Below are 23,257 nucleotides of genomic sequence, written 5' to 3' on the forward strand. Positions count from 1 at the left end.
GCTGCAGAACAAAATAAACAAAGGACACAGAACTCTAATTAAAAGTTAAGTCATCGGCATTACCGCTGAAAGTAAAATGAAAAGTATAGGCTTGCATTTGTGAAGGCTCAAGGACAGTGGCTGTGGTAGCTAGTTACAATTCCATGAAGCTATCCTAACAGCATAACCAAGTAATGCTATCAAGTATTGCTGTCTTTTGGAGGAGATATAAAACTGAGGTCTTAGCCACTCGTGATCACCAAAATTCCCATCTCACTTTTCTTGAGAGTAAGAGTATTAACTGCAGTGTCCTAGCCAGATTCCATGTTGAGTAATTACATTTCAATCACCTAATTCCCCATGTAATTTCAGTTGGATATGATTCACTTCTTCGGGTCATGTCCTTAAGTGTTCCGTAGTGCTGCTTTGAGCTTACTAAACAGATGCCTAGAGGTGGCTGCACTTCAGTGTTGGATGAAGTGTTTTATTGATAGAGAGACATGTCATCCTCTTTGCTGCTAGGTACAGAGAGAATAAAATTCACACAAATTCCAGCCCAATCTGGCTGGTAAGTGCAGGAGTGGGGAGGAAGAGCGGAACATGCATCGCTGCCCTCTAGCTGTAGGTGGAAAATAGCTGCTCCATGGCAAAAGTATGGAATTAACTTGGGGACGCCGGTGGGTGTTAATGCTGACAGTTTTCTCAATAGCCATTATTCGGCATCTTCTGTTGTCCTCAGAGTGAAGGGTAGTATGTCGGAACATGAGGGGAGCCATTGTCAGTATAGTTCCTGAGTGAGTCATACTGACATGTTTTGGAAGAAGCACACAGGGGATGCCCCTCCTTGCAGATGCCCTGAACTCTGTGGGGTTTCACTGCAACTCATGCAACATCCACATCTGCTGTCATCTTCTCAAGATTCACTCCTTTCCCAAACTGATAATGAGCCAGGAAGTTCACACGATGAAATAACATCATTTTCCATCCCTTTCTGCAGAATAGGATAATTTAGCCCACATTGTGTATATTTGTTTGTATCCTTAGGGATAAAAAGATCTGTACAGATATAAATTAGCTCTTTGTGGTGTGAAAATTAGAACATTAATAAGAAAATTTAATGCATTGGAAGGGTGAAGGTTGGTTAGTTCATTCACAATCACAGTTTAACATGAGATGATTTTTCATGGATATAATATGTAGATTGTGTGGTTTACATGAAATAGTGAGAGAGCTAAATGAATGAAAGGCATAAGGACATGGGGAGTTTAGTATTGAACTTATCAAATAAACAAAAACTTTTCAACTCACATGACTGCAGAAAGGAAAAACGAGCCACATAGATGAAATTGCATCTTAATATAATACCATAGAAAATAAAGTCTTATCAAACACACTGCTGAATTATTGAAATTGGACAAAGATAAGGCAAGCTTTCCTGTCTACAGAAAGGAAATATGTCGAGACAGAAAAGAAATTGAATTGCAGTCCTTTGTTTCAAGATATAAATGAATTATAGGAAAAAGACCTGTATTCATAACTTAGTCTTGTATTTTATTTCAGCACAGTGAAAGCAATCATAAGAGCACAGGAAATTTATTATGAAGTCAACAGGGATATCGCTGTGTGTATATATAAACAAAGAAAACCACATTATAGATTGAAATGGGAGTGATGAAAATTTCATCAAAAGAACATGAAAATAACTGTTTTGATACACACAAAGCAACCACCACATCTTTGCCATTTTTACAAATATTGGAGAGTAGAATGATTTACATACAGCTGCTACTGCTAGGGATGGTCCTAGTCCACATGAAAACCCTGCTGTTGGAAGGGGCTTTGTGTAAGGGAGCAGGTCCTGTGCACTGCAACTTTCTTGCTCTGCTGGTTCTGACGTACTTGCAGCATCACAGTTTGCTTCTCTAGCATTATTATCCTTGTGACTGTCTGTCCTCTCAGCCCTGCCCTAACTGGCCCTGCTACTCCTGTGCCTCTCAACACAGCTCTGACAGAGAGATAGTCTTCACTAGGGGGGAAAAAATGAGTTAAAACATGCCAACTAACATGAGATAAAATCCTGGTGAAAATAAGGTGATGTGTAATTTTAACATGCTTGTAGGTCAAAGTAAAGAATAGAAGCAGAGCCTAATCCTGTTTATCAGTCCCAGATTAACCAATGTGGACTTGCACTGGCTCCCATCTCAGGGGGCCCTTGATCACTGAGGGGAAAAAAATTGGAATGGGGCTACGACACATGCACCAAGTCACAGAGCCAATCATGGGTGAGGAAGGGGCAATTTCTATAGTGCACAGGACCCCAACATTCTTTAATCCAACACTGCTGCTAACACAGGTTAAAATTTACAAGTGCCTTATCCTTGTGATTTTACCTTGTCAATTTCCTTGTGCTAACACGTAGTAAGAACCCACCTTCTTCCTAGTGAGGCTCTTAGGAGCAGCTCCCCACTGCCCATCTTTTACAACAAGAGTAGAATCATCCCTTACCTTCTTGTACGTAGTATTGCCAACCTCAGGTGTTGAGTCAGGCACGCCAAAAATTGAGATAGTCTTAAAAACTGTGAAACTTTTAAGAACTAATAATAAATATGGGGGCATCTTATTTTACATTGTTCCAGTGCTTGTCCCAGTGTGTAGTGCACTTCAGGTTATGCATGCAACCAGGACTAAAGAATTCTTCCTAACAGTGTCCATTCAGTGCATGCATGTACCTTGACTCTACTCATGCTCCACCAAAAGGGGGCTGCCATACTGCTGCTGTTTCAGTTCCTTCTCACCGCTACCTTGGATCCCATCTTAAGGCCTTCTGATCAGGAAGTCCACTACGCACAGGGAAAGCACATCTCAAAAATTACTACTTTTGCCACAACTTTGACACAACTTTTGCCTCTTGGAAATCAGTTGGGGTTATTCATATTCTGTGAGGAGGATCTGGGGAGGGAAGAGAGAGAGTTGGGCTCTGGAGCACAAAAGGGATATGAGAGTTATGTGGGGGGCCTCTAAAGTCCTAAGATCAGCACCAAGGCTGCACATACAATTGAGTAATGTATCCATTCTCCATCACAAGCTCTTTGTAGATATAGGTATATTCTACTGTAATTAGAATAGGTCAAGCTTTTGAATCACTTCTTTAAAAGTATTTGTTTCTGAAAAGTATTTTAGTGGGGGTGTTTTTTAGTTTTGATGGAAGGAAGATGCCTTTGTTTGGGGCAAAATGCTGTCTCCCAAAGATTTCAGCTAGCTCTGTGCATGGATGAATATCTGAATGTATGAGTGAAAATGTAAAATCATAAATACCCAGTGCTATCCACAGAAAAGCACAGGGGTTTAATTCATATAGAGCTTTACAGATGCCTTGCTAAATGTTTTGTAGCAGCTTACCATACTTTTCAGATGAAGACATTGTATATACTTATGATTAGTTGAACAGATTTAGTATTCTGTGTGTTTTCTCTTCATTTCCCCCCTGAAATGGTTTGGCGGCTTCTTTTTCCCAGTGGCTGATCTGAATATTGCAGCAAATATCCTAGCGAATCCCAGAAATGATTTTACAGAAGACTCAATATTCTTTCATTACAGATTGGGCAGAGTTTTTTTTTCTTTTCATACTGTATTTACTACTTGGCTCCAGTGATTTAATGAAGTCAATATTTATCTTTGACATAGAAAAGAAGTAAATAATGTTTACTTTGCTGTTGTGAAAGCTATTTAGGTTGGGCACAGATTATACTGAGCCACTATACAGTAGCTGCATTGGTAGGAAAGAAATCATATATTCCTGACTTGTTGGTACTAGGGTCATGGAACTCCCCAGTTCAGGTATTAGATACACATAACGATACAATCTCTCACTCACACACACACACACACACACCTTCCACGATCAAGGAGTTAACATAAGGAAAAAAGAACCCTCGTTATTTTTACTATGGCTCTAAAATTCATTCGAACCACAAATACAGTATTGATGACATATCGCTATTGTACCATGAGTTTGCTGGAGCCGTTGTGGGGCTGTCAGAAGTCCCTTGTTAAAATTCTATCACCAAATTGAAGAGAAGTTGGGGAAGATTTCTTTCCTTTGGAAGTTCACCCCCTCTTTGGATTAATTCCTGCCACAGAGGACTTGGAGCTCACAAAAACACTTCTAAGAGATGTTGGAACAAATGGCAGTTCCACCTATTAAAACCTACCCGTGAAGAATAACCTACTATTAGTACATGCTGCCTCACGGAGGAAATCAATCATGCTATTAAAGAACACTAATGGCCACTAAACAGTTTCTTCCTCTTTCCAGGTAATAGTAAATAGCCAAAAACTGTTATAACAAACAATATGCAGTAAGCGTTCAGTGTGGAAAAGGTAGGATTATGCTACCTCTTATGCACATTTAATTTGCATAAAACAATCTCTGACCCAGCTTTAGAGAATTAGATGGATAGGATGTAGATAGTGTGCTGGAAGACTTGCTACCATATAGATCTCAATACATCCAGGATTAATTCTGATTCTCTCTTGTGCCACTCCTCAGTCTTTCTGCTCCTTGAGTCTGCCTGCAACAGCCTCCAACATGGTTTTAGAACCCACTTCCAGAGACAGGAGAAAACAAGGCAAAGGAATGAAGGGAAAAGAGAGCATATGAGACCCTTGTGTAGACTAGGAAAGAAGATTTGTATTCCTCAGTCCAAGCAGTGCAACAGCCTCCAGAAGAACTGAAAGAGAAAAGAGAGCAGCTAAGTGCTCTGAAACAGGCCAAGTAAATGTCATTTCAAAGGGACAGGCAAAGAGAAAAGTAAATTCCTAAACAAGGGACCTCTAATGTGAAATGGGGCTATAGGTCCAAAACAGGGTAGCTGTAGCGAGGAGGTCTATATTGCACAGCAGTAGAAAGGAAGAAAGTAATCTCCACAGAAACAGTGAAAGATTTTTTTTTAAATGCTCTAAAGTCATGGAAGCAGTATTTCTAAGGCAATGGAACTAATATTTCCCAGAATTCCTACTTTTGTAGGGTGTCAGCTTTAAGTTTACTGATAAATTAGTTTTATGTGGCATCAAGACTTGTCAATAAGAGTGATGAATACCCAGTAAATATCATCTCTAACATGGGAGATGAGGCAGATGACATGCTGATGGCATCAGGCCTAATTCCAGATTAGAAGAATGTCTGTGAAATAGTGAACAAACTGTTTGGTATATATTTCACTGAAAAAAACTGAACAGCCCCCCACAGAGCAAGAAAGGAAAACATGAGGATGTAAATTTCAGTTTCATGAGGCTCAACAAAAAAGCTACTCCCATCTGATTATTCTCCCTCTCCCACATAGACACACAAATCAGAAAACTTGGCAGCTCTCAACAAAAAACTGTGAGGACAGGAAACAAAGGGAAAATGACATGCAGAAAATTTAGCGAGACTACCAACATTCATGGAAAATGTGCCCAGTTTAAGGAGCTAAATGCCAGAAACATCAGAAAAAAGGACTTTATGCAGAGCCTCAAAGTAAATGGAGGTGGTGATCAGTGAAAAAAGAACCAGAAAAACCGAGAAAGATGTCCACAACAGACATGGTTACAGAGTTACCAATGTTTGATGGTGGTAATGCTGAGAATGAAGTTGTTTCCCCTACCACTACATCCTACTGAGGAGCATCTTATTGAAGGTCTAGTAGTGGAGTCAGCAGCAAATTTAAGAGATCTGAAAGCTTGAAATGGCCTTGTGCTTGTGGCAAATTAAAGCAAAATTAGCTTCTTGGCTGGATATGAATTGGAGCTGCACCAGCAAAAATTTTGGTCCCACTCTCAATTTGAAGAAATCAAGATCAATGGAGACACTGCAGGCCTCCATTGTTTACATAATCCAAGGGTGTTACAAGAGCTTTTGAACTCCAAATCTTATAATGGATTTGATGATGTAGAAGAGAATACTTTGCAAAGCAACAGCTTCATACATTTGTCTGTTGAAGAACCTTATTAATTTAGACATGCTTACTTAAACTACAGTAGTCATATCCAACCTCTTCAAAATGACACACTAACTTTAATTTTCATGAAAATGGACTCCTAGACTTTCAGCCGAGATTATACCTTTCTTTTTATTTTTGAGTAATTTAAAAGAACCAGCTATTACATAGAAAACGTACAAATTATGTGCCCTAATTGTAAGTATAAAATAGTAGTAATTTTTGTAAGTAGGATCTATTTCAGATATTCAGGGATAGGAAGACCAAACATCAGGTAACAACATAAGTATTAGCTCAACATATAGCCTTTTCTTCAATTCAAACCCAAAATATTTTTAAAGTTCAAGAATGATTCAAATAAAGAGATTCCTATGTTGTCAATCAACATTTCAGACTTCCTTCCAGAGATTGCCACGTTGATTTGTTTCACTTCCTGCTTTCACCTCATGTTGAAGACAATGGCAATATTCCTATGCCTTCAATGAGGCTGGGCTTTCACCCCTCCACTCTTGAGGCTCTTTGGGACACTTCTTATGGAATTGGCTATAGGAACTAGAATCTCTTGATTTTTTTGCTTTGCAATTCTCCTGCCCATAACCAGTCACAATACACTCTTATACAACTTGAGATGCCTCAGTCACTGTGTATTTCATATTTTATAAACAAAGCTGCATATTTGCTGAGATGGGGTCTGATTCTGATAATGAACCATTTTTAAAACTAGGTTTCAGAGTAGCAGCCGTGTTAGTCTGTATTTGCAAAAAGAAAAGGAATACCTGTGGCACCTTAGAGACTAACAAATTTATTTGAGCATAAACTTTCGTGAGCTACAGCTCACTTTTTGTGCATCCGATGAAGTGAGCTGTAGCTTACAAAAGCTTATGCTCAAATAAATTTGTTAGTCTCTAAGGTGCCACAAGTACTCCTTTTAGTTTTAAAACTAGTGTAACTTCATTGACTTCAGGGGAGTTTCTCCTAATTTACACCAGTGAGAGATTAATAAGATCAGGCCCAGGGATGTATGAATGTTTCAAACCTCCTACTGGTTGTCCAGCTTCATAGGACTAACATAACGATAGATTTAAAAGCAAATTATAATTTAGAGTATTAATTATCTTCAAAGAAACAGTTGATTATTATGTATAGCAACCTGTTTGTTATCCTATGATCTGTCTAAGATGAAAACAAATCTCATAAATTGTTGGTAAAGACAGCTTTATAAGGAATTATTGTTGATGCCCCGGTTTGTAGTTTTCTACGTTAAAGATCTGTTTTCAAATAATTTTTAGTATTTTTTTCTTTAAAAAAATATTGCCTGTTGGCTGTGCTCATAGAATTTACAATACAAGGCCTGAAATTATGCTGCTCAGATTTTTGAAGGGAAAAGAACCTTTGTTTCTGTGGAGAGGGCTTTTACTTGACCTTTCTTTCATTGGCAGTGATCAGGTAGTATAGATCAGCTTTAATTTTTTTTAATTGAACCCACAGTGTTGACCCAGCTATGGTAGAAATAGTTTTTTAGCCTCTCTAGTTCTTTTTATGTAGGAAAAAGCTTTCCAGCTTCATCTTTGAGCTGTGTTACATTCTGCATCAAATTTGGTCTGTTGGCATGTAGTGTAGTGCAGACATGCCTGCTGAGCAGTATGGGCACAGTATATTATTGCCTTGTATATGTTTATTTTGTCATTTAAATTAAAATATTTGTGCGTCAGGAGCCTTGCATGCATCACTGGTGGATAGATTCAGTTGTAATAGAAAATATGTGGGAAATTGTTGAACCTGTGTTTTTTCACATCTCAGTATAAAATACATTATGAACATAAAAACAATGCTTTTAATTTTTAAAGGGATGTTTTCTGTATCTCAATCTAACTCAGGGACCTTGCTGCAAGGAACTGCCTGGTAGGTGAAAATAATGTTCTGAAAATCAGTGACTTTGGAATGTCTCGTCAAGAGGATGATGGAGTATATTCATCTTCAGGTTTAAAGCAGATTCCTATCAAATGGACTGCTCCAGAGGCACTCAACTATGGTAAGGAGATATTATCTTTAACTTTTTATTGTAGAAAATGTACTATGTAATATAAGAAGGTATAGAGGAAATACACTGTGGTCTATACACAAATATATGGTCTTCCTTATGGTCTGTTTAGACTAACAAAGATGTAAAACCTTTCAATTTAAATAAATTAACCTTAATAGGGCTGAATTGTTATGTCTTTTACTTCATAATGTAAGATTCCCGTTTCATCACAAAAAAAACAAGAACATCCAAGGAGAAAAAGTCAAAGTACTTAAATGCTGCTGATTTAACAATTAAAATGCTTGCATAATAATGCTGTGGAGCTAGAACATTACAGTAGACTACCTAGTCATTCATCCAGATGATAATCATTAGAAAAATGAGTAGGCAAGTTCCTCAAAATTGTGGTGATGATTGATTTAGCCTTTTATTATGAAAACTAGAGATACTTTTAACACCCAAGAAAACATTCCATAAATCCTTGTAGAAGAGGACAGGATGGTAATTGATTATATATATTTTAAAACTTGTAGTTCTTGTAACCTGCAATTTTATACATCATTCTGCTGTTGTCAGTGAAAATAAATAAAACAGCCCTATTTGTGGGTGGGGGGAAATGGCCCCATAACATGATGGGTAATAGCTTGAGAACAAAAATAGAAAAAGCCAGATTGGAGGAAGGGGGAGGGTTAAAGTGAAATTAGAAAGTAAGCTCTAATTTGGAAAAAGGTAGTTAAGAAGCAGCATCTGAGCTGCAGCCCTTATGAATGCTGTAGTATATGGGCTAGAACTGCAAAAGAATTTAGGTGCATAACTGCTGCTTTAATCAGCTAACTACAAAATTTAGATCCTCAAAGTCCTCTCTCAGCTGCTGCCTAACCCTGTAGGTGCCTTAGTTTCTGTCTATTAAGTCCCGTAGGCACCTAAAAATCTGCCCATGAGCATGCGCACCTATGTCCTGGTGGGACCCTCAAACTAGGCTTTCCTCTTCATCTACTGCATATCTGGCTACCATTTCTGGTGTGTGGGCACCCCATTGCAGTCGCTTGGAACTTTTTCACTAATAGTGTCATGCTCGTGCCCTTTATATCCTCATGCTCCCTTCCTGAGGTCATAAAGAGCACAGCAATCCCAACTGCCATTCAGTTCCTTCAGATTTCCATAGGCAAAACAGAAGAACATTTAGTGTCCCTGTCAAGGTTCTTTCCCCACTCTGAACTCTAGGGTACAGATGTGGGGACCTGCATGAAAAAACCCCTAAGCTTATTTTTACCAGCCTAGATTAAAACTTCCCCAAGGTACAAACTATTATACCTTTTGCCCTTGGACTTTATTGCTGCCACCACCAAGCGTCTAACAAATATATAACAGGGAAAGAGCCCGCTTGGAATGTCTTTTCCCCCAAAATCCTCCCAAACCCTACACCCCCTTTCCTGGGGAAGGCTTGATAAAATCCTCACCAATTTGCATAGGTGACCACAGACGCAAACCCTTGGATCTTAAGAACAATGAAAAAGCAATCAGGTTATTAAAAGAATAATTTTTAATTGAAGAAAAAGTAAAAGAATCACCTCTGTAAAATCAGGGTGGTAAATACCTTACAGGGTAATCAGATTCAAAACAGAGAATCTCTCTAGGCAAAACCTTAAGTTACAAAAAGACACAAAAACAGGAATATACATTCCATTCAGCACAGCTTATTTTATGAGCCATTTAAACAAAACAGAATCTAACACATAACTAGCTAGATTACTTACTAAATTCTAAGACTCCATTCCTTTTCTGTTCCTGGCAAAAGCCTCATACAGACAGAGAGAACCTTTGTTTCTCTCCCCCTCCCCCCCAGCTTTGAAAGTATCTTGTCTCCTCATTGGTCATTGTGGTCAGGTGCCAGCGAGGTTATCGTAGCTTCTTAACCCTTTACAGGTGAAAGGGTTTTTCCTCTGGCCAGGAGGGATTTTAAAGGTGTTTACCCCTTCCCTTTATATTTATGACAGGCCTTTTTGTAGTTTCTTGTTAGTTAGTGTTACCTCCAGTAAAACACGTATGTATGAACAGAGTTTCAGTTTAACTTTATTTTTCTGTTTGTAGTTTGTTTATTGATATTTTAGTTAGGATATGGCAGAATTGAGATCCCCAGACTTTAAATTATAAATTTAATTTATATTTATTAGAATTTAAATCCTGTTGTGGAGGGTGGGGGAAAGGGCTGTTCCTCTAATGGACATACATAATTAGTGAGACAAGATGGGTGAGAGAATATCTTCTATCTGTTGGTGAGAGACAAGCTTTCATAAGAACGGCCATACTGTGTCAGAGCAAAGATCCATCTAGTCTAGTATCCTGTCTTCTAACAGTGGTCAATGCCAGGTGCTTCAGAGGGAATGAACAGAACAGGTAATCATCAAGTGATCCATCCCCTGTTGTCCATTCCTAGTTCTGACAAACGGGCTACGGACACCATCCCTGCTTATCCTGTCTCATAGCCATTGATGGATCTATCCTCCATGAATTTATGGAGTTCCTTTTTGAACCCTGTTATAGTGTTCGCCTTCACAACATCCTCTGGCAAAGAGTTCCACAGGTTGACTGTGCATTGGGTGAAGAAATATTTCCTTTTGTTTGTTTTAAAGCTGCTGCCTATTAATTTCATTTGGTGATCCCTAGTTCTTGTGTTATCAGAAGGAATAAATAACATTTATTTACTTTCTCCATACCAATTATGAACCTCTATCATATCCCCCCGAGTCGTCTCTTTTCCAAGCTTAAAAGTTCCAGTCTTACTGATCTCTCCTCGTATGAAAGCTCTTTCATACCCCTAATCATTTTTGTTGCTCTTTTCTGAATCTTTTCCAATTCCACTATATCTTTTTTGAGATGGGGCGACCATATCTGGACACAATATTCAAAATGTGAGCATACTATGGACTTATATAGAGGCAATAGGATATTTTCTGTCTTGTTATCTATCAGTAAGACCAGGAATAGAAGAGCTGTGTGTGGCTGGAAAGTTTCTCTCTCTCACCAACAGAATTTGGTCCAATAAAAGATATTACCTCCTCTCTTTAATATCCTGGGACTGACAGGGCTACAATTACACTCTATGCGTAATTAGTATCTTTATTGCCTGGGTGAAGAGCATATTGTTGCTAAGTGTACAATCTGTAACTCTTTTAAGAAGCGCACATAGAAAGAGAAAACTATCCTACGATAGTGCTTGGGGTGTGCTATAGACCTCCGGGATCTAATTTGGATATGGATAGAGCCCTTTTTAATGTCTTTAATAAAGTAAATACTAATGGAAACTGCGTGATCATGGGAGACTTTAACTTCCCAGATATAGACTGGAGGACCAGTGCTAGTAATAATAATAGGGCTCAGATTTTCCTAGATGCGATAGCTGATGGATTCCTTCATCAAGTAGTTGCTGAACCGACTAGAGGGGATGCCATTTTAGATTTAATTTTGGTGAGTAGCGAGGACCTCATAGAAGAAATGGTTGTAGGGGACAATCTTGGCTCAAGTGATCATGAGCTAATTCAGTTCAAACTAAATGGAAGGATTAACAAAAATAAATCTGCAACTAGGGTTTTTGATTTCAAAAGGGCTGACTTTCAAAAATTAAGGAAATTAGTTAGGGAAGTGGATTGGACTGAAGAACTTATGGATCTAAAGGTAGAGGAGGCCTGGGATTACTTTAAATCAAAACTGCAGAAGCTATCGGAAGCCTGTATCCCAAGAAAGGGGAAAAAATTCATAGGAAGGAGTTGTAGACCAAGCTGGATGAGCAAGCATCTTAGAGAGGTGATTAAGAAGAAGCAGAAAGCATACAGGGAGTGGAAGATGGGAGGGATCAGCAAGGAAAGCTACCTAATTGAGGTCAGAACATGTAGGGATCAAGTGAGACAGGCTAAAAGTCGAGTAGAGTTGGACCTTGCAAAGGGAATTAAAACCAATAGTAAAAGGTTCTATAGCCATATAAATAAGAAGAAAACTAAAAAGGAAGAAGTGGGGCCGCTTAACACTGAGGATGGAGTGGAAGTTAAAGATAATCTAGGCATGGCCCAATATCTAAACAAATACTTTGCCTCAGTCTTTAATAAAGCTAAAGAGGATCTTGGGGATAATGGTAGCATGACAAATGGGAAGGAGGATATAGAGGTAGATATTACCATATCAGAGGTAGAAGCGAAACTGAAACAGCTTAATGGGACTAAATCAGGGAGCCCAGATAATCTTCATCCAAGAATATTAAAGGAATTGGCACCTGAAATTGCAAGCCCATTAGCAAGAATTTTTAATGTATCTGTAAACTCAGGAATAGTACCGAATGATTGGAGAATTGCTAATATAGTTCCTATTTTTAAGAAAGGAAAAAAAAAGTGATCCGGGTAACTACAGGCCAGTTAGTTTGACATCTGTAGTATGTAAGGTCCTGGAAAAAATTTTGAAGGAGAAATTAGTTAAGGACATTGAAGTCAATGGTAAATGGGACAAAATACAACATGGTTTTACAAAAGGTAGATCGTGCCAAACCAACCTAATCTCCTTTTTTGAAAAAGTAACAGATTTTTTAGATAAAGGAAATGCAGTGGATCTAATTTACCTAGATTTCAGTAAGGCGTTTGATACCGTGCCACATGGGGAATTATTAGTTAAATTGGAGAAGATGGGGATCAATATGAACATCAAAAGGTGGATAAGGAATTGGTTAAAGGGGAGACTGCAACGGGTCCTACTGAAAGGCGAATTGTCAGGTTGGAGGGAGGTTACCAGTGGAGTTCCTCAGGGATCGGTTTTGGGACCAATCTTATTTAATCTTTTTATTACTGACCTTGGCACAAAAAGTGGGAGTGTGCTAATAAAGTTTGCAGATGATACAAAGCTGGGAGGTATTGCCAATTCGGAGAAGGATCGGGATATTATACAGGAGGATCTGGATTACCTTGTAAACTGGAGTAATAGTAATAGGATGAAATTTAATAGTGAGAAGTGTAAGGTTATGCATTTAGGGATTAATAACAAGAATTTTAGCTATAAGTTGGGGACGCATCAATTAGAAGTAACGGAAGAGGAGAAGGACCTTGGAGTATTGGTTGATCATAGGATGACTATGAGCTGCCAATGTGATATGGCTGTGAAAAAAGCTAATGCGGTTTTGGGATGCATCAGGAGAGGCATTTCCAGTAGGGATAAGGAGGTTTTAGTACCGTTATACAAGGCACTGGTGAGACCTCACCTAGAATACTGTGTGCAGTTCTGGTCTCCCATGTTTAAAAAGGATGAATTCAAACTGGAGCAGGTACAGAGAAGGGCTACTAGGATGATCCGAGGAATGGAAAACTTGTCTTATGAAAGGAGACTTAAGGAGCTTGGCTTGTTTAGTCTAACTAAAAGAAGGTTGAGGGGAGATATGATTGCTCTCTATAAATATATCAGAGGGATAAATACAGGAGAGGGAGAGGAATTATTTCAGCTCAGCACCAATGTGGACACAAGAACAAATGGGTATAAACTGGCCACCAGGAAGTTTAGACTTGAAATCAGACGAAGGTTTTTAACCATCAGAGGAGTGAAGTTTTGGAATAGCCTTCCAAGGGAAGCAGTGGGGGCAAAAGATCTATCTGGCTTTAAGATTCTACTCGATAAGTTTATGGAGGAGATGGTATGATGGGATAATGTGATTTTGGTAAGTAATTGATCTTTAAATATTCAGGGTAAATAGGCCAAATCCCCTGAGATGGGATATTACATGGATGGGATCTGAGTTACTATAGAAAATTCTTTCCTGGGTATCTGGCTGGTGAATCTTGCCCATATGCTCAGGGTTTAGCTGATTGCCATATTTGGGGTCGGGAAGGAATTTTCCTCCAGGGCAGATTGGAGAGGCCCTGGAGGTTTTTCGCCTTCCTCTGTAGTATGGGGCATGGTTGACTTGAGGGAGGCTTCTCTGCTCCTTGAAGTCTTTGAACCATGATTTAAGGACTTCAATAGCTCAGACATGGGTGAGGTTTTTCATAGGAGTGGGTGGGTGAGATTCTGTGGCCTGCGCTGTGCAGGAGGTCGGACTAGATGATCAGAATGGTCCCTTCTGACCTTAGTATCTATGAATCTATGAATCTATAAAAAGTCCAGGTTAAAGCTCTTTCTCATGGAAAAGCCATGAGAACACTCTTGGAGTCTGAGAAAAAAAATGCTCAGGAAAGTTCTTCAAGCTCCAGTCAATTGGGATGTGACTTTGATCTCAAGAGATAAGGAGGCTCTAAAGAGGCTTCACCTGTGCTTTCAGAGCAGTCAGATATCCCTCCTGTCCAAAAAGTGAGAGACTCTAAATCCATTATTTGGCACCACGCTCAATTTCCATTGCTTGGTGGGAGAAAGTCTCCTTTAAAGGACTTGATGAAGTGGGTACCGGAGAAGTCAGTGCTGGAGCTCACATTGACAGAGGACACTGGCAGCAGAGGATCAAGGTCTCAGTGTGGACCAAGGTCTTAAGACTGTGGTTCAGGACTTTCTGGCACTATCCCTCTCAGTACTGATGTATCAGTCGTGATCTGCCCCGGCACCATCTTTGATGAGAGCATCTCTCTTATTTCCAGCAGTTTCAGTTTCTTTGCCTTCAAAGCAGCTAAATGAGACAAGCTTCCTCCACTCCTATGTCTTCTGAAGGAGATTCCACAGCATCAAATGATTCATTTATGTTTTCCGTGGATATCAGAATAACTCCAGAGCATGGGTCACCATTGGTACAGGCATTTCTAGTTCTTCACTGTCTAAATCTCATCCTCACAAGGAATGAAGCATGCCTATGTTGAAGGTTTCTCTTTTTCAACATAACAGGGTTGAGAATAGAAGCGCTATTCAAATTTTAAAATCTCCTGTTGTTGTCCCATCAGTAGAAGGATTCCATCTTCTGACTCCAACAGGAACCCTCCATCTAAAAGAGCCAGTCTGCAGACAAAGAGACAATACAAAGGAAACCTCATAAATTTAAAGATTTAAATCCTAATTACTTTCCATTGTATCCCCTGAATTGAGTGATATATCTTACCCATATGATCCCCAACATTGCCTCATGGTCACAATATCTGCTGCATTCAAGGCAAGTTACCCCCACAGTACATGAGATATACACATAAATCACCTAATTCAGGTTCTCAGGCGTGTCATATTCTCCTGTTCAGATTATGGAAACAGAGGATCAGCAGAATTCTAGTGATGAAGAGATTCCTGGACCTCCACATGGTTGCTGTTCTTCACTTTTGGAGATTATTTCATCCACTGTGCCTGCAGCAATTGATGATTTTAAAAGTCTTTCAGGAATTACTGAAGCACATGGCAGAAGCATTGGCAGTCCCTTTAGAAATGGTATAGGAAAAGGCATAGAAATTATTTGATATTTTACAATCTCAAGGTAGAGTTGCTCTTACTATAAATAAAGGAGTTTTAGAAATGGCAGATCTTTCGGCTACCCCTACCTCAGCTTCAGCAACTTTAAAAGTTGCTGATTGTAGATATCAAGTATTGTCCAAAGGCTCCGTGTATTTGTATACTTACCCATCTTCATCTTCACTGGTTATTACTGTTGCAAATGAAAAATAGAAACAATTGGGAAAGTCAACTACCAAAGAAAGACTAGACACTTTCAGAAGGAAAATGTATTCTTCAGTTTGACTGCAAGTTAGGGTAGCTAACTGTCAAGTTAAGATAACTAAATATGATTATCTACAATGGGAGAGTGTCTGACTTTAAGGACAAACTACCTACAGAAATTAGAAATGAATTCAGATCAATTTATGAAGAACATCAGCTGAGTGCTAAAATTTCTTTTCAAGCTGCTCTGGACGCAGCTGATAGTGGTGTCAGTTCAATAGCTACAGCTATTATTATGAGACATATGTCATGATTGTCTGCATCAGGTTTACCTACCGAGGTACAGACAACTATTGTAGATTTGCCATTTGATGAACTGGGCTTGTTTAATATTGAAATGGTAAGTCTCTACACTCATTAAAAGACTCAGGACCCACTCTGAAATCTCTAGGTTTTTACATACCTACATTTAAGAAGAAACAATTTAGTCGTCATCCTTCTTCCTCAAGATTTAGGAATACTATAGTTTCCTTATTTTCAGCAGCAGAGATTTTCTAACCAATCCAAGTAGAGATTGAGATATCAGAAGAGATCAGTTCCATTATCATCTCAGTAACCTCACAATAAGAACAGACATCATATTTGATCTTGGACTAATCTACAAGGGTCTATACCCCTTCCTCCCTCCCTCCCTCCGGTTCCCACCTATGCTTTTTTGAAGAGGCATGGATGGCAATCACCACAGATCAATGGGTCATTCAAGTTGTCATTCAGTTTCAATCTCTGTCTCCCACCCATACCCCTTTGCAGTTCCTTTTCAGGAACCATTCTCATGAGAATGCTATACATCAAGAAATAGATGACCTAATCAATCTAGTAGCAATATAACTGGTACCTCAAGAATTTGTGGGGCTTTTATGTCATTCCAAAAATAAAAAAAAAGAGGTTGGCATCTGATTCTACCTCTTAAGAATCTAAACAAATACATTTGATGCATCAGGTTTTTGTATGGTACACTCAATTCAATTATCCCCACTCTAGATCCCATGGATTTGTTCATTACCTTTGACTTGCAGGACATTTATTTTCATGTGTCAATGCACCCTGCACGAAGAAGTATCTTTAATTTGTAGCTTTAGGAAACCATTGTCAATTCCAAGTACTATTCTTTGGAATTTCTTTGGCTTCGCAGGTGCCTGTTTGTAGTAGCAGCTCATCTACACAGACAAGGATTGCATATTTACCCTTATCTAGACTATTGGCTTGTACGAGGAAAATAATGGGACTGTATCAGCAAGGAAGGTGCTTCTGCTGTTTTCATCCCTAGGTTTGAGAATCAAATTGAAAAAATCAAATCTGATTCCATCCCAGTTGATATAATTTATTGGGGATTAACTAGATAAAGTAGCAGCAAGTGCATGCCTTCCATCAGGCAGATTTCAGACAAGAAAGCAACTGATTCTCCACCTTCACAATTGCCCTCAGAAAACAGTAAAGATGTGTCTCAAACTGCTAGGCCAATGGGGCATCATGTACTTTTGTGACTTCATTTGCCAGTCTATGATTCAGACTCTTCCAAACTTAGATCAAGTCAATCTACAAACTGAAAATTTATGACATGTCACTGAGGGTGACTATTCCAAATCAAAATTGAAACTCTTGGAAAAAATGGACCTTAAAAGAAAATGTGGCAGACTACCGTTTGCTGCTCCAATACGGCTCACAACTCTAAAATCAAGTGCATCCAAGAGCAGTTAGGGAGCACATATAGGTCAGAGTCAGCCTGTAGTCTTATAGGATTCCAAGTGTGCTAGAACTGAGATTGGTACAACTAGCTTGCAAGGCATTTCTACCACTGATCAAAGCTTCTTCCTTCCAAATCTTATGGACAACTCCACAACTCTTGAGTAACACGTCTGTAAAACAGTTTTATGTTTAATATTTTAAGTGAAAAATTAAACTATTAAATCTTACAACTGAGCTTTATGTAAACATTTCTCCTGTTAAATTTTTTGATAAAGAAAATGTATTGGAAGCTCTCATTCTTTGATTAAACTACAGTCCCCATAAGTGAAATTCACTCCTTTGAGAGGGGCTTTTGCATCACTATTAAATGCTGCATAAACCCATACAATAGGATTTAAATAAGTCTTGTGGGCCTTTTACAGGGGTGAATTTTACATTGTGAGGATAAAAGCTTTCCCTCTGGAAAATCTGTAATATTTGCTGATAGAGTGAATCCACCACTGGTCAGTATCTATTCTAATGTTTAGCTTGCAGTATTGTTTGTGTTTTATTTGTTCATTCAGAACTGGAAAGTTTGGTCTTTTTATTATTTCAGTAAGTGTTTACAGTTAAGTAGATAATCAAATATAAAATCATTGTTACACTAGCTGAAAAAAAGCTGGCAGCCTGGGGAATAGGAACATAACTTTCAACTGACTAACAAGAAATATTTTTTTAAAAATGAAGTGACAGTGGTTAGGCACAGTAAAAAATACTGCAATGACTTTTTTCTGGTAAAACATTGCTAGGGAAAATCAGGGATTGGATGAGGAAATGATTGACAAGTCTTTGTGTCATTGAATTTACACAATATGAATGAAATATGGCCTGAGGTGCTAAGCAACAACAGGTTTCGCTGGATGCTGTTGCAGTTGTGGACTTAACACCTCTGAATACCAGTCCATCAGTGGATGGGGTAATGACTTGGCTTTTAGCAACATTAACTTTTGGCAAAGACTCTAGTAATGTTATTCATTTTCATCTATCAAAGTGCCTGCTCCACAGCCCAACTCAGCACAATTCCACCACATCCCTGAGCTGCAGAGGTGCTTCTGCAGGCCTGGGGGAAGGGAGAGGCATTCCTTGTTGCAAGAGTATATGAGGAAGTTTCCTCACTTCCTGATTGGGTTTTTTCCCCACATTGTTCAAATGTACATTTACAACGGTGTGGTTTATCATTTGCCATTCATATAAAATTCCTGTAAAATACTTATGCTCATACTAAAAACTATTACACACGTATTCTTAAAAAGTAAAATGTGTATATTTGTTTGTGATCTTCCACTATAATTTCTTCAGTTCTTTACAATGCTAATAAATAATCATGTATATATAAACAGCATGCCCTTTCTCAGCCCAGATATTATACTGAGATAGGTAATTGACTCTGCATAACTTGTGCTTTCTTAAGAAACTAATTACTTTTAACTTGTATCCACTGAATGACTTTAATGAAAAGTGTTAAATTACTGGATGCCAAACTCTGAAGAGAGTTGATATACAGACAAGAAAACTAATCTTACCACCAGCAGCACAGTGAATGTCCATAATTGCTATCTACTAAGCAGGCAAGCTAATTTAACACAGCTGGAAATGAAATTTAGTTGAAGTGCAAACTGAACTTTCTGACGTCAGATGGCCCCAACTGTCATTATCATTTACATGTATTTCATTTAGGCTGGGAAAAAAAGAGAGGAAAAAAAACCATATCCTAGGTTTAAAATGATTAGCTGAATATTTAGCACTCAAACATCAGCGGCATGACACTGGCAAAATGGGAGTGTTGGAAATGGGGCAGAAGATACATAAAGGAGAAATGTTTTATTTTTAAAGCTCAGAGATAACTGATGCAAAGATGTGTTAAATGGATTTTTTCATTCCTGTAGGCCTCTGTAGTAATGTTCTTAATACTAAAAGGACAGGTCTGCTTTTGAAAAGACAGAAGCAAATGTACTGTTTAAGATGATATTTTCAGAGCCCCTACGTTTCACTTCACTTCATTGAACTGGCTTCTTAGGTACAGAAGCCAGGAGGCATGATTCCCAGCTTGGATAGACATACATACTAGCTCTGCTTGAGCTACCACGCTAAAAACAGAAGTGTGGCTACAGCAGCTTGGACTAGCTGCCCAAGTGCATACTCAGGACAGTGTTGTACTGTCTATATTACTAAAGCCACACTGCTATTTTTAGCATGCTAACTTGAGCAGCGCTAGCACCTATGTGTCTACCTAAGCTGGGAATCACACCTCCAACTACAGTGTAGACATAACCTTAGAAAGAAAGTTCAGACCTGGAGAATAGAGTTAAACCCTATGTCCACTGTGGTGAGATACTGTCTTTAAGGGCAAAATTCACAAGGGGACTATAGGTATTGCAACACCGAGTGTTGCTGAACCCTGCTGCCCAGTGGAATTCACAGCCTTGAGGTAGGTGCCAGGCTTCCCCTGCATTGTATAGGAAGAGTTAGGTGCCTAAGAAAGATTTTCAGAAGTCAGCAAGCTGAATGGGGAGCCACCTAAGCTAGTCAGGAATGAAATGCAGGGAGGCATAGGACCCAGATCCTCAAAGGTGTACAGAGGTGCCTAACTCCCCTTCGATCTGGGCCTTAGGTGCCAGACTGACAGGCTGGAATGAGGCACGTGTCTCCCTGGTGAACCCTCTCCTGGAGTTAGGCCCTGAAGCCAAGTGAGCCCTTTCTCACAAAGAAAGTAAGCCCTGCCTCCCTGTACCCTATAACACAGTGGTTAGGGGGGCACTCATCTGGGAAGAGGGAGACTTGATTTCAAATCTCTGCTCCAAAATCAGGCAGAGCAGGAATTTGAGTCTCCCAGGTGAGTGCCCAAGTGTGCAGGGCCTACAGTGTTAAGTGGCAGCTGAGCAGGAGTTTGGTGAATGTCGGTCATGCCTACAGGGACTGAGGCGCCTAACTCTTAAGAGCTCTGGCCTTCTCCATATAGCCTCATCGCTCTTATCCACAGTGCCTGCCTTTCATCAGATTCAGACGGGCTGTAGAAACAGACATCATTTAATTTTGAAATTTGTGTTCAAAAGCAGAGTTGGAGTTTTATTAGTAAAAACTATAGGCTGAAATTTTCAAGACTGATTAGTGATTTGGGCTGCTTCAGTTTTTGGATGGCCAGCTTCAAATATTGTAAAGGAGTCTGACTTTCAGCTGGTCGGTGCTCAGCACTGCTAAAACCCAGGCCCCTTTCATGGTAGCTTAAGATGAGTACCCAAAAGCACTTTGGAAAATTTTGGCCTTTTCTTTTATTAACATGTTATGGGGAAAACAGAGTCTCTATAGTTGATATAGTTTAATGGATAAAGTCTTTTAGATTCTTAATTCCAGGGTTGATGAGAGAAATTGTTTTGTATTCTCTGAACAATATATCACCCATTGTTCAAAAATAAAACACCCCAAAAACTTGAGGCTGGGGTATATAGAGAAGGTGGTTTTTTTGTTTATATTAAAAACCTACCAGTAAACCCTATAAAAGCACTATTCCATGAGCTGTGCTGATATAATTCAATGCTGCTGGCTCACAAAGGCACTTTGACATGATAGTGTGCTTTGCAATATCAAGAAGTTGTTAACAACAACCATGTCAATTTTAGCTCTTTTCATAACACTAATTGCCATGGCAGGTTGGGGGATTGAAAAAGAACAGCTGGTTAGGAAAATAGAGTACATTGTAAGAGGAATTGCGTACAAGGAAGAATTTAAAAAGTTGAATGTCCCTCACCTTTTAAATTTATTTTCTTTCAAAGTTTGCTGGACAGGAGAATGGAGAAGGAGACTTCAGTTCAGCTGGAAAATAAAATAGCAGAAATCCAGCTCATGTAAATCTTCTCAGTCTCTTGGCCCTGGGTAAATTTGCATCTTTACTAGCATAACAAGTCTGCCCATTGAATCACAAAATTTTAAATGACAGGTTTCAGAGTAGCAGCCGTGTTAGTCTGTATTCGCAAAAAGAAAAGGAGTACTTGTGGCACCTTAGAGACTAACAAATTTATTAGAGCATTAGTCTCTAAGGTGCCACAAGTACTCCTTTTCTTTTTGAAAATTTTAAATATTTGCCTTGATCTAAGATAATTGATTGTTAGTAAATCACTTGAAAAATGAGATCATGAGTATGGGAAGAGTATCCATTAGGAGTTAGTGTTCAGTTATAATGCTTTAATTTCACCTTGGCAACGGTACCGGGAAGGTGCTGTCATTATTTATTTAAATAACATTCTTATCATTGGTTCAGGGTAGCATACAGTACATCTCAGAAATATTCTTTTAATTTATATTATCCACTTTCTCTCCTTCCTCAGGGAGATACACTTCTGAAAGTGATGTATGGAGCTTTGGGATCCTTCTTTGGGAGACCTTCAGTCTAGGTGTATGTCCATACCCTGGAATGACCAACCAACAAGCACGGGAACAAGTGGAGAAAGGTTAATTGTTGTTGTTTATAAGATGCAGCCATGTGCACGATGTACTTCATAGATCTGTAGGAAGACAAGGTCAATGTGCTTAACAAAATAGACAATGTGCAAATGGGAAGTGACAGTATGATAAAGCAACTTTAGCAAATATCATGTTAGTTCCACAGGTTTGTTGTCTGATCTTCTTTAAATCACTTGCTCCCTGTGAAGAAGATTAGGGTTTATAGGCTTCCTGGAAGAAGAGTGGGGTCTTGAAGGATGAGAGAATAGAGGCATAAAGGATTGAATCAACGAAAGGTTGAGGTACCATGTAGGGCTTTATGGAAGAAGGCATGAAGGTTAGAGTGGGAGGTGAACATAAAGGGGTGGTTAGTTGCATGGTTTGGGCAGCACAAAGATTAAACCAGAAGATGCTCTTATCAAGTAAATTGCTCCTACTCTCCATGCTAATATCCCAAGCTGCTGGAAATACTGAAAAGGCTATTTGTCTGCACTCTCTTTTGTTAAAGCTTTTGCCTTTGGAGCAAAGTTTAAGAATAAAAATAGTGAACAGCTCCATTTGAATTGGTTTAACTAGTGAACCCCAGCTTTTCTTTCACAAAGTATTCAAAATTAGATAATGCTGATTAAGATATTTGGTATCTGAGTGCATTCCTTGTTCATCTTCCATAGTGATGTCTCCATCACACTGTCCTTCCCCCAATCTATGCCCACAACCTATTTAGACAGCCACAGGAGTCATATACATAACCTGGATTTTATGTGGTTTTAAATTTGTAAAATGTATTATTTTATCTAGTGTGTTAACAAGGCCAGAATCAGGGTTGCTTTTTTGTGTCTAAGCCATGAGCAGTTGTTGACTTGCTTTGCTGACTGCATGCCAAGAAGCCAGAGACTTCATTTATTTGGTCAGAATATGGAAGCAGGGAGGAAACAAAAGAAATTTGCCAAGTGGAGGAGCAGAAAAGAGGGCAGACAATGGAACTGAGGAGGAGACATGGACAAGGGATTAGAGTAAGGAGGGACAAAAGAGACAGTGAAAAAGGGGCTTATTTCTGTAATATAAAAAGGAGAGGCAAGGGAAATCAAAATGGAAATAAAATAAAAGAATGGGAGTGGAAGATGGAAGGAAGAAAGAAACAGGGAAAAAGGGGCAGCAGAGAAATTCACACACAACCTTAAGGTAAGTGTGTTTTAATTTGTTAGTATTCCTGTATTTTTTTGGATTTTCATGACATAAAAGTTGGACTTGACAGGAAGAAGAGGGGCCAGTCATTTTCCTAGGATGGGGAGTGTGAATTTTTAGGAAGATTGCAGCCCTAAGAGTCAGGAGGAGCATACTGACAATTTACCTTTCCCCAATCTGAGCAGTGTTTAGTTTGCTAGTCAAGCACTTTAGTATAGTGTGAAAATCATCTAATTTATACCTAGGAGATGCATAAATCTGACCTTTTAAAATTTTG

At 38.9% G+C, this 23,257-nt stretch overlaps 1 protein-coding gene and 1 long non-coding RNA gene across 13 annotated transcripts in view; one reads left to right on the top strand and one right to left on the bottom strand.

The window, feature by feature from the left end:
- Positions 1 to 23,257, top strand: part of FER (FER tyrosine kinase) — a 395,630-nt gene that overhangs the window by 363,829 nt on the left and 8,544 nt on the right. For 11 of the 12 annotated variants that reach the window (XM_038401275.2, XM_043514883.1, XM_043514877.1 and 8 more), the window contains 2 exons: positions 7,835 to 7,989; positions 21,681 to 21,803. In XM_038401275.2, coding sequence (XP_038257203.1) covers positions 7,835 to 7,989; positions 21,681 to 21,803 — 278 coding nt within the window. Of the gene's footprint in view, positions 1 to 7,804; positions 7,990 to 21,680; positions 21,804 to 23,257 lie in introns of those variants that run through there. The other variant, XM_043514884.1, reaches the window with a different exon arrangement.
- The window catches only part of LOC122460286, a 67,284-nt gene continuing 58,192 nt past the window's right edge, over positions 14,166 to 23,257 (bottom strand). Inside the window, exons 3-5 of the long non-coding RNA XR_006281517.1 lie at positions 21,104 to 21,168; positions 15,125 to 15,337; positions 14,166 to 14,931 (exon numbers count right to left, since the gene is read on the bottom strand). This is a non-coding gene — a long non-coding RNA (uncharacterized LOC122460286). The remainder of the gene's footprint in view (positions 14,932 to 15,124; positions 15,338 to 21,103; positions 21,169 to 23,257) is intronic.

This window comes from Dermochelys coriacea, chromosome 5 (genome assembly GCF_009764565.3).
Source record: "Dermochelys coriacea isolate rDerCor1 chromosome 5, rDerCor1.pri.v4, whole genome shotgun sequence".
In the NCBI taxonomy this organism is placed as follows: Eukaryota; Metazoa; Chordata; order Testudines; family Dermochelyidae; genus Dermochelys; species Dermochelys coriacea.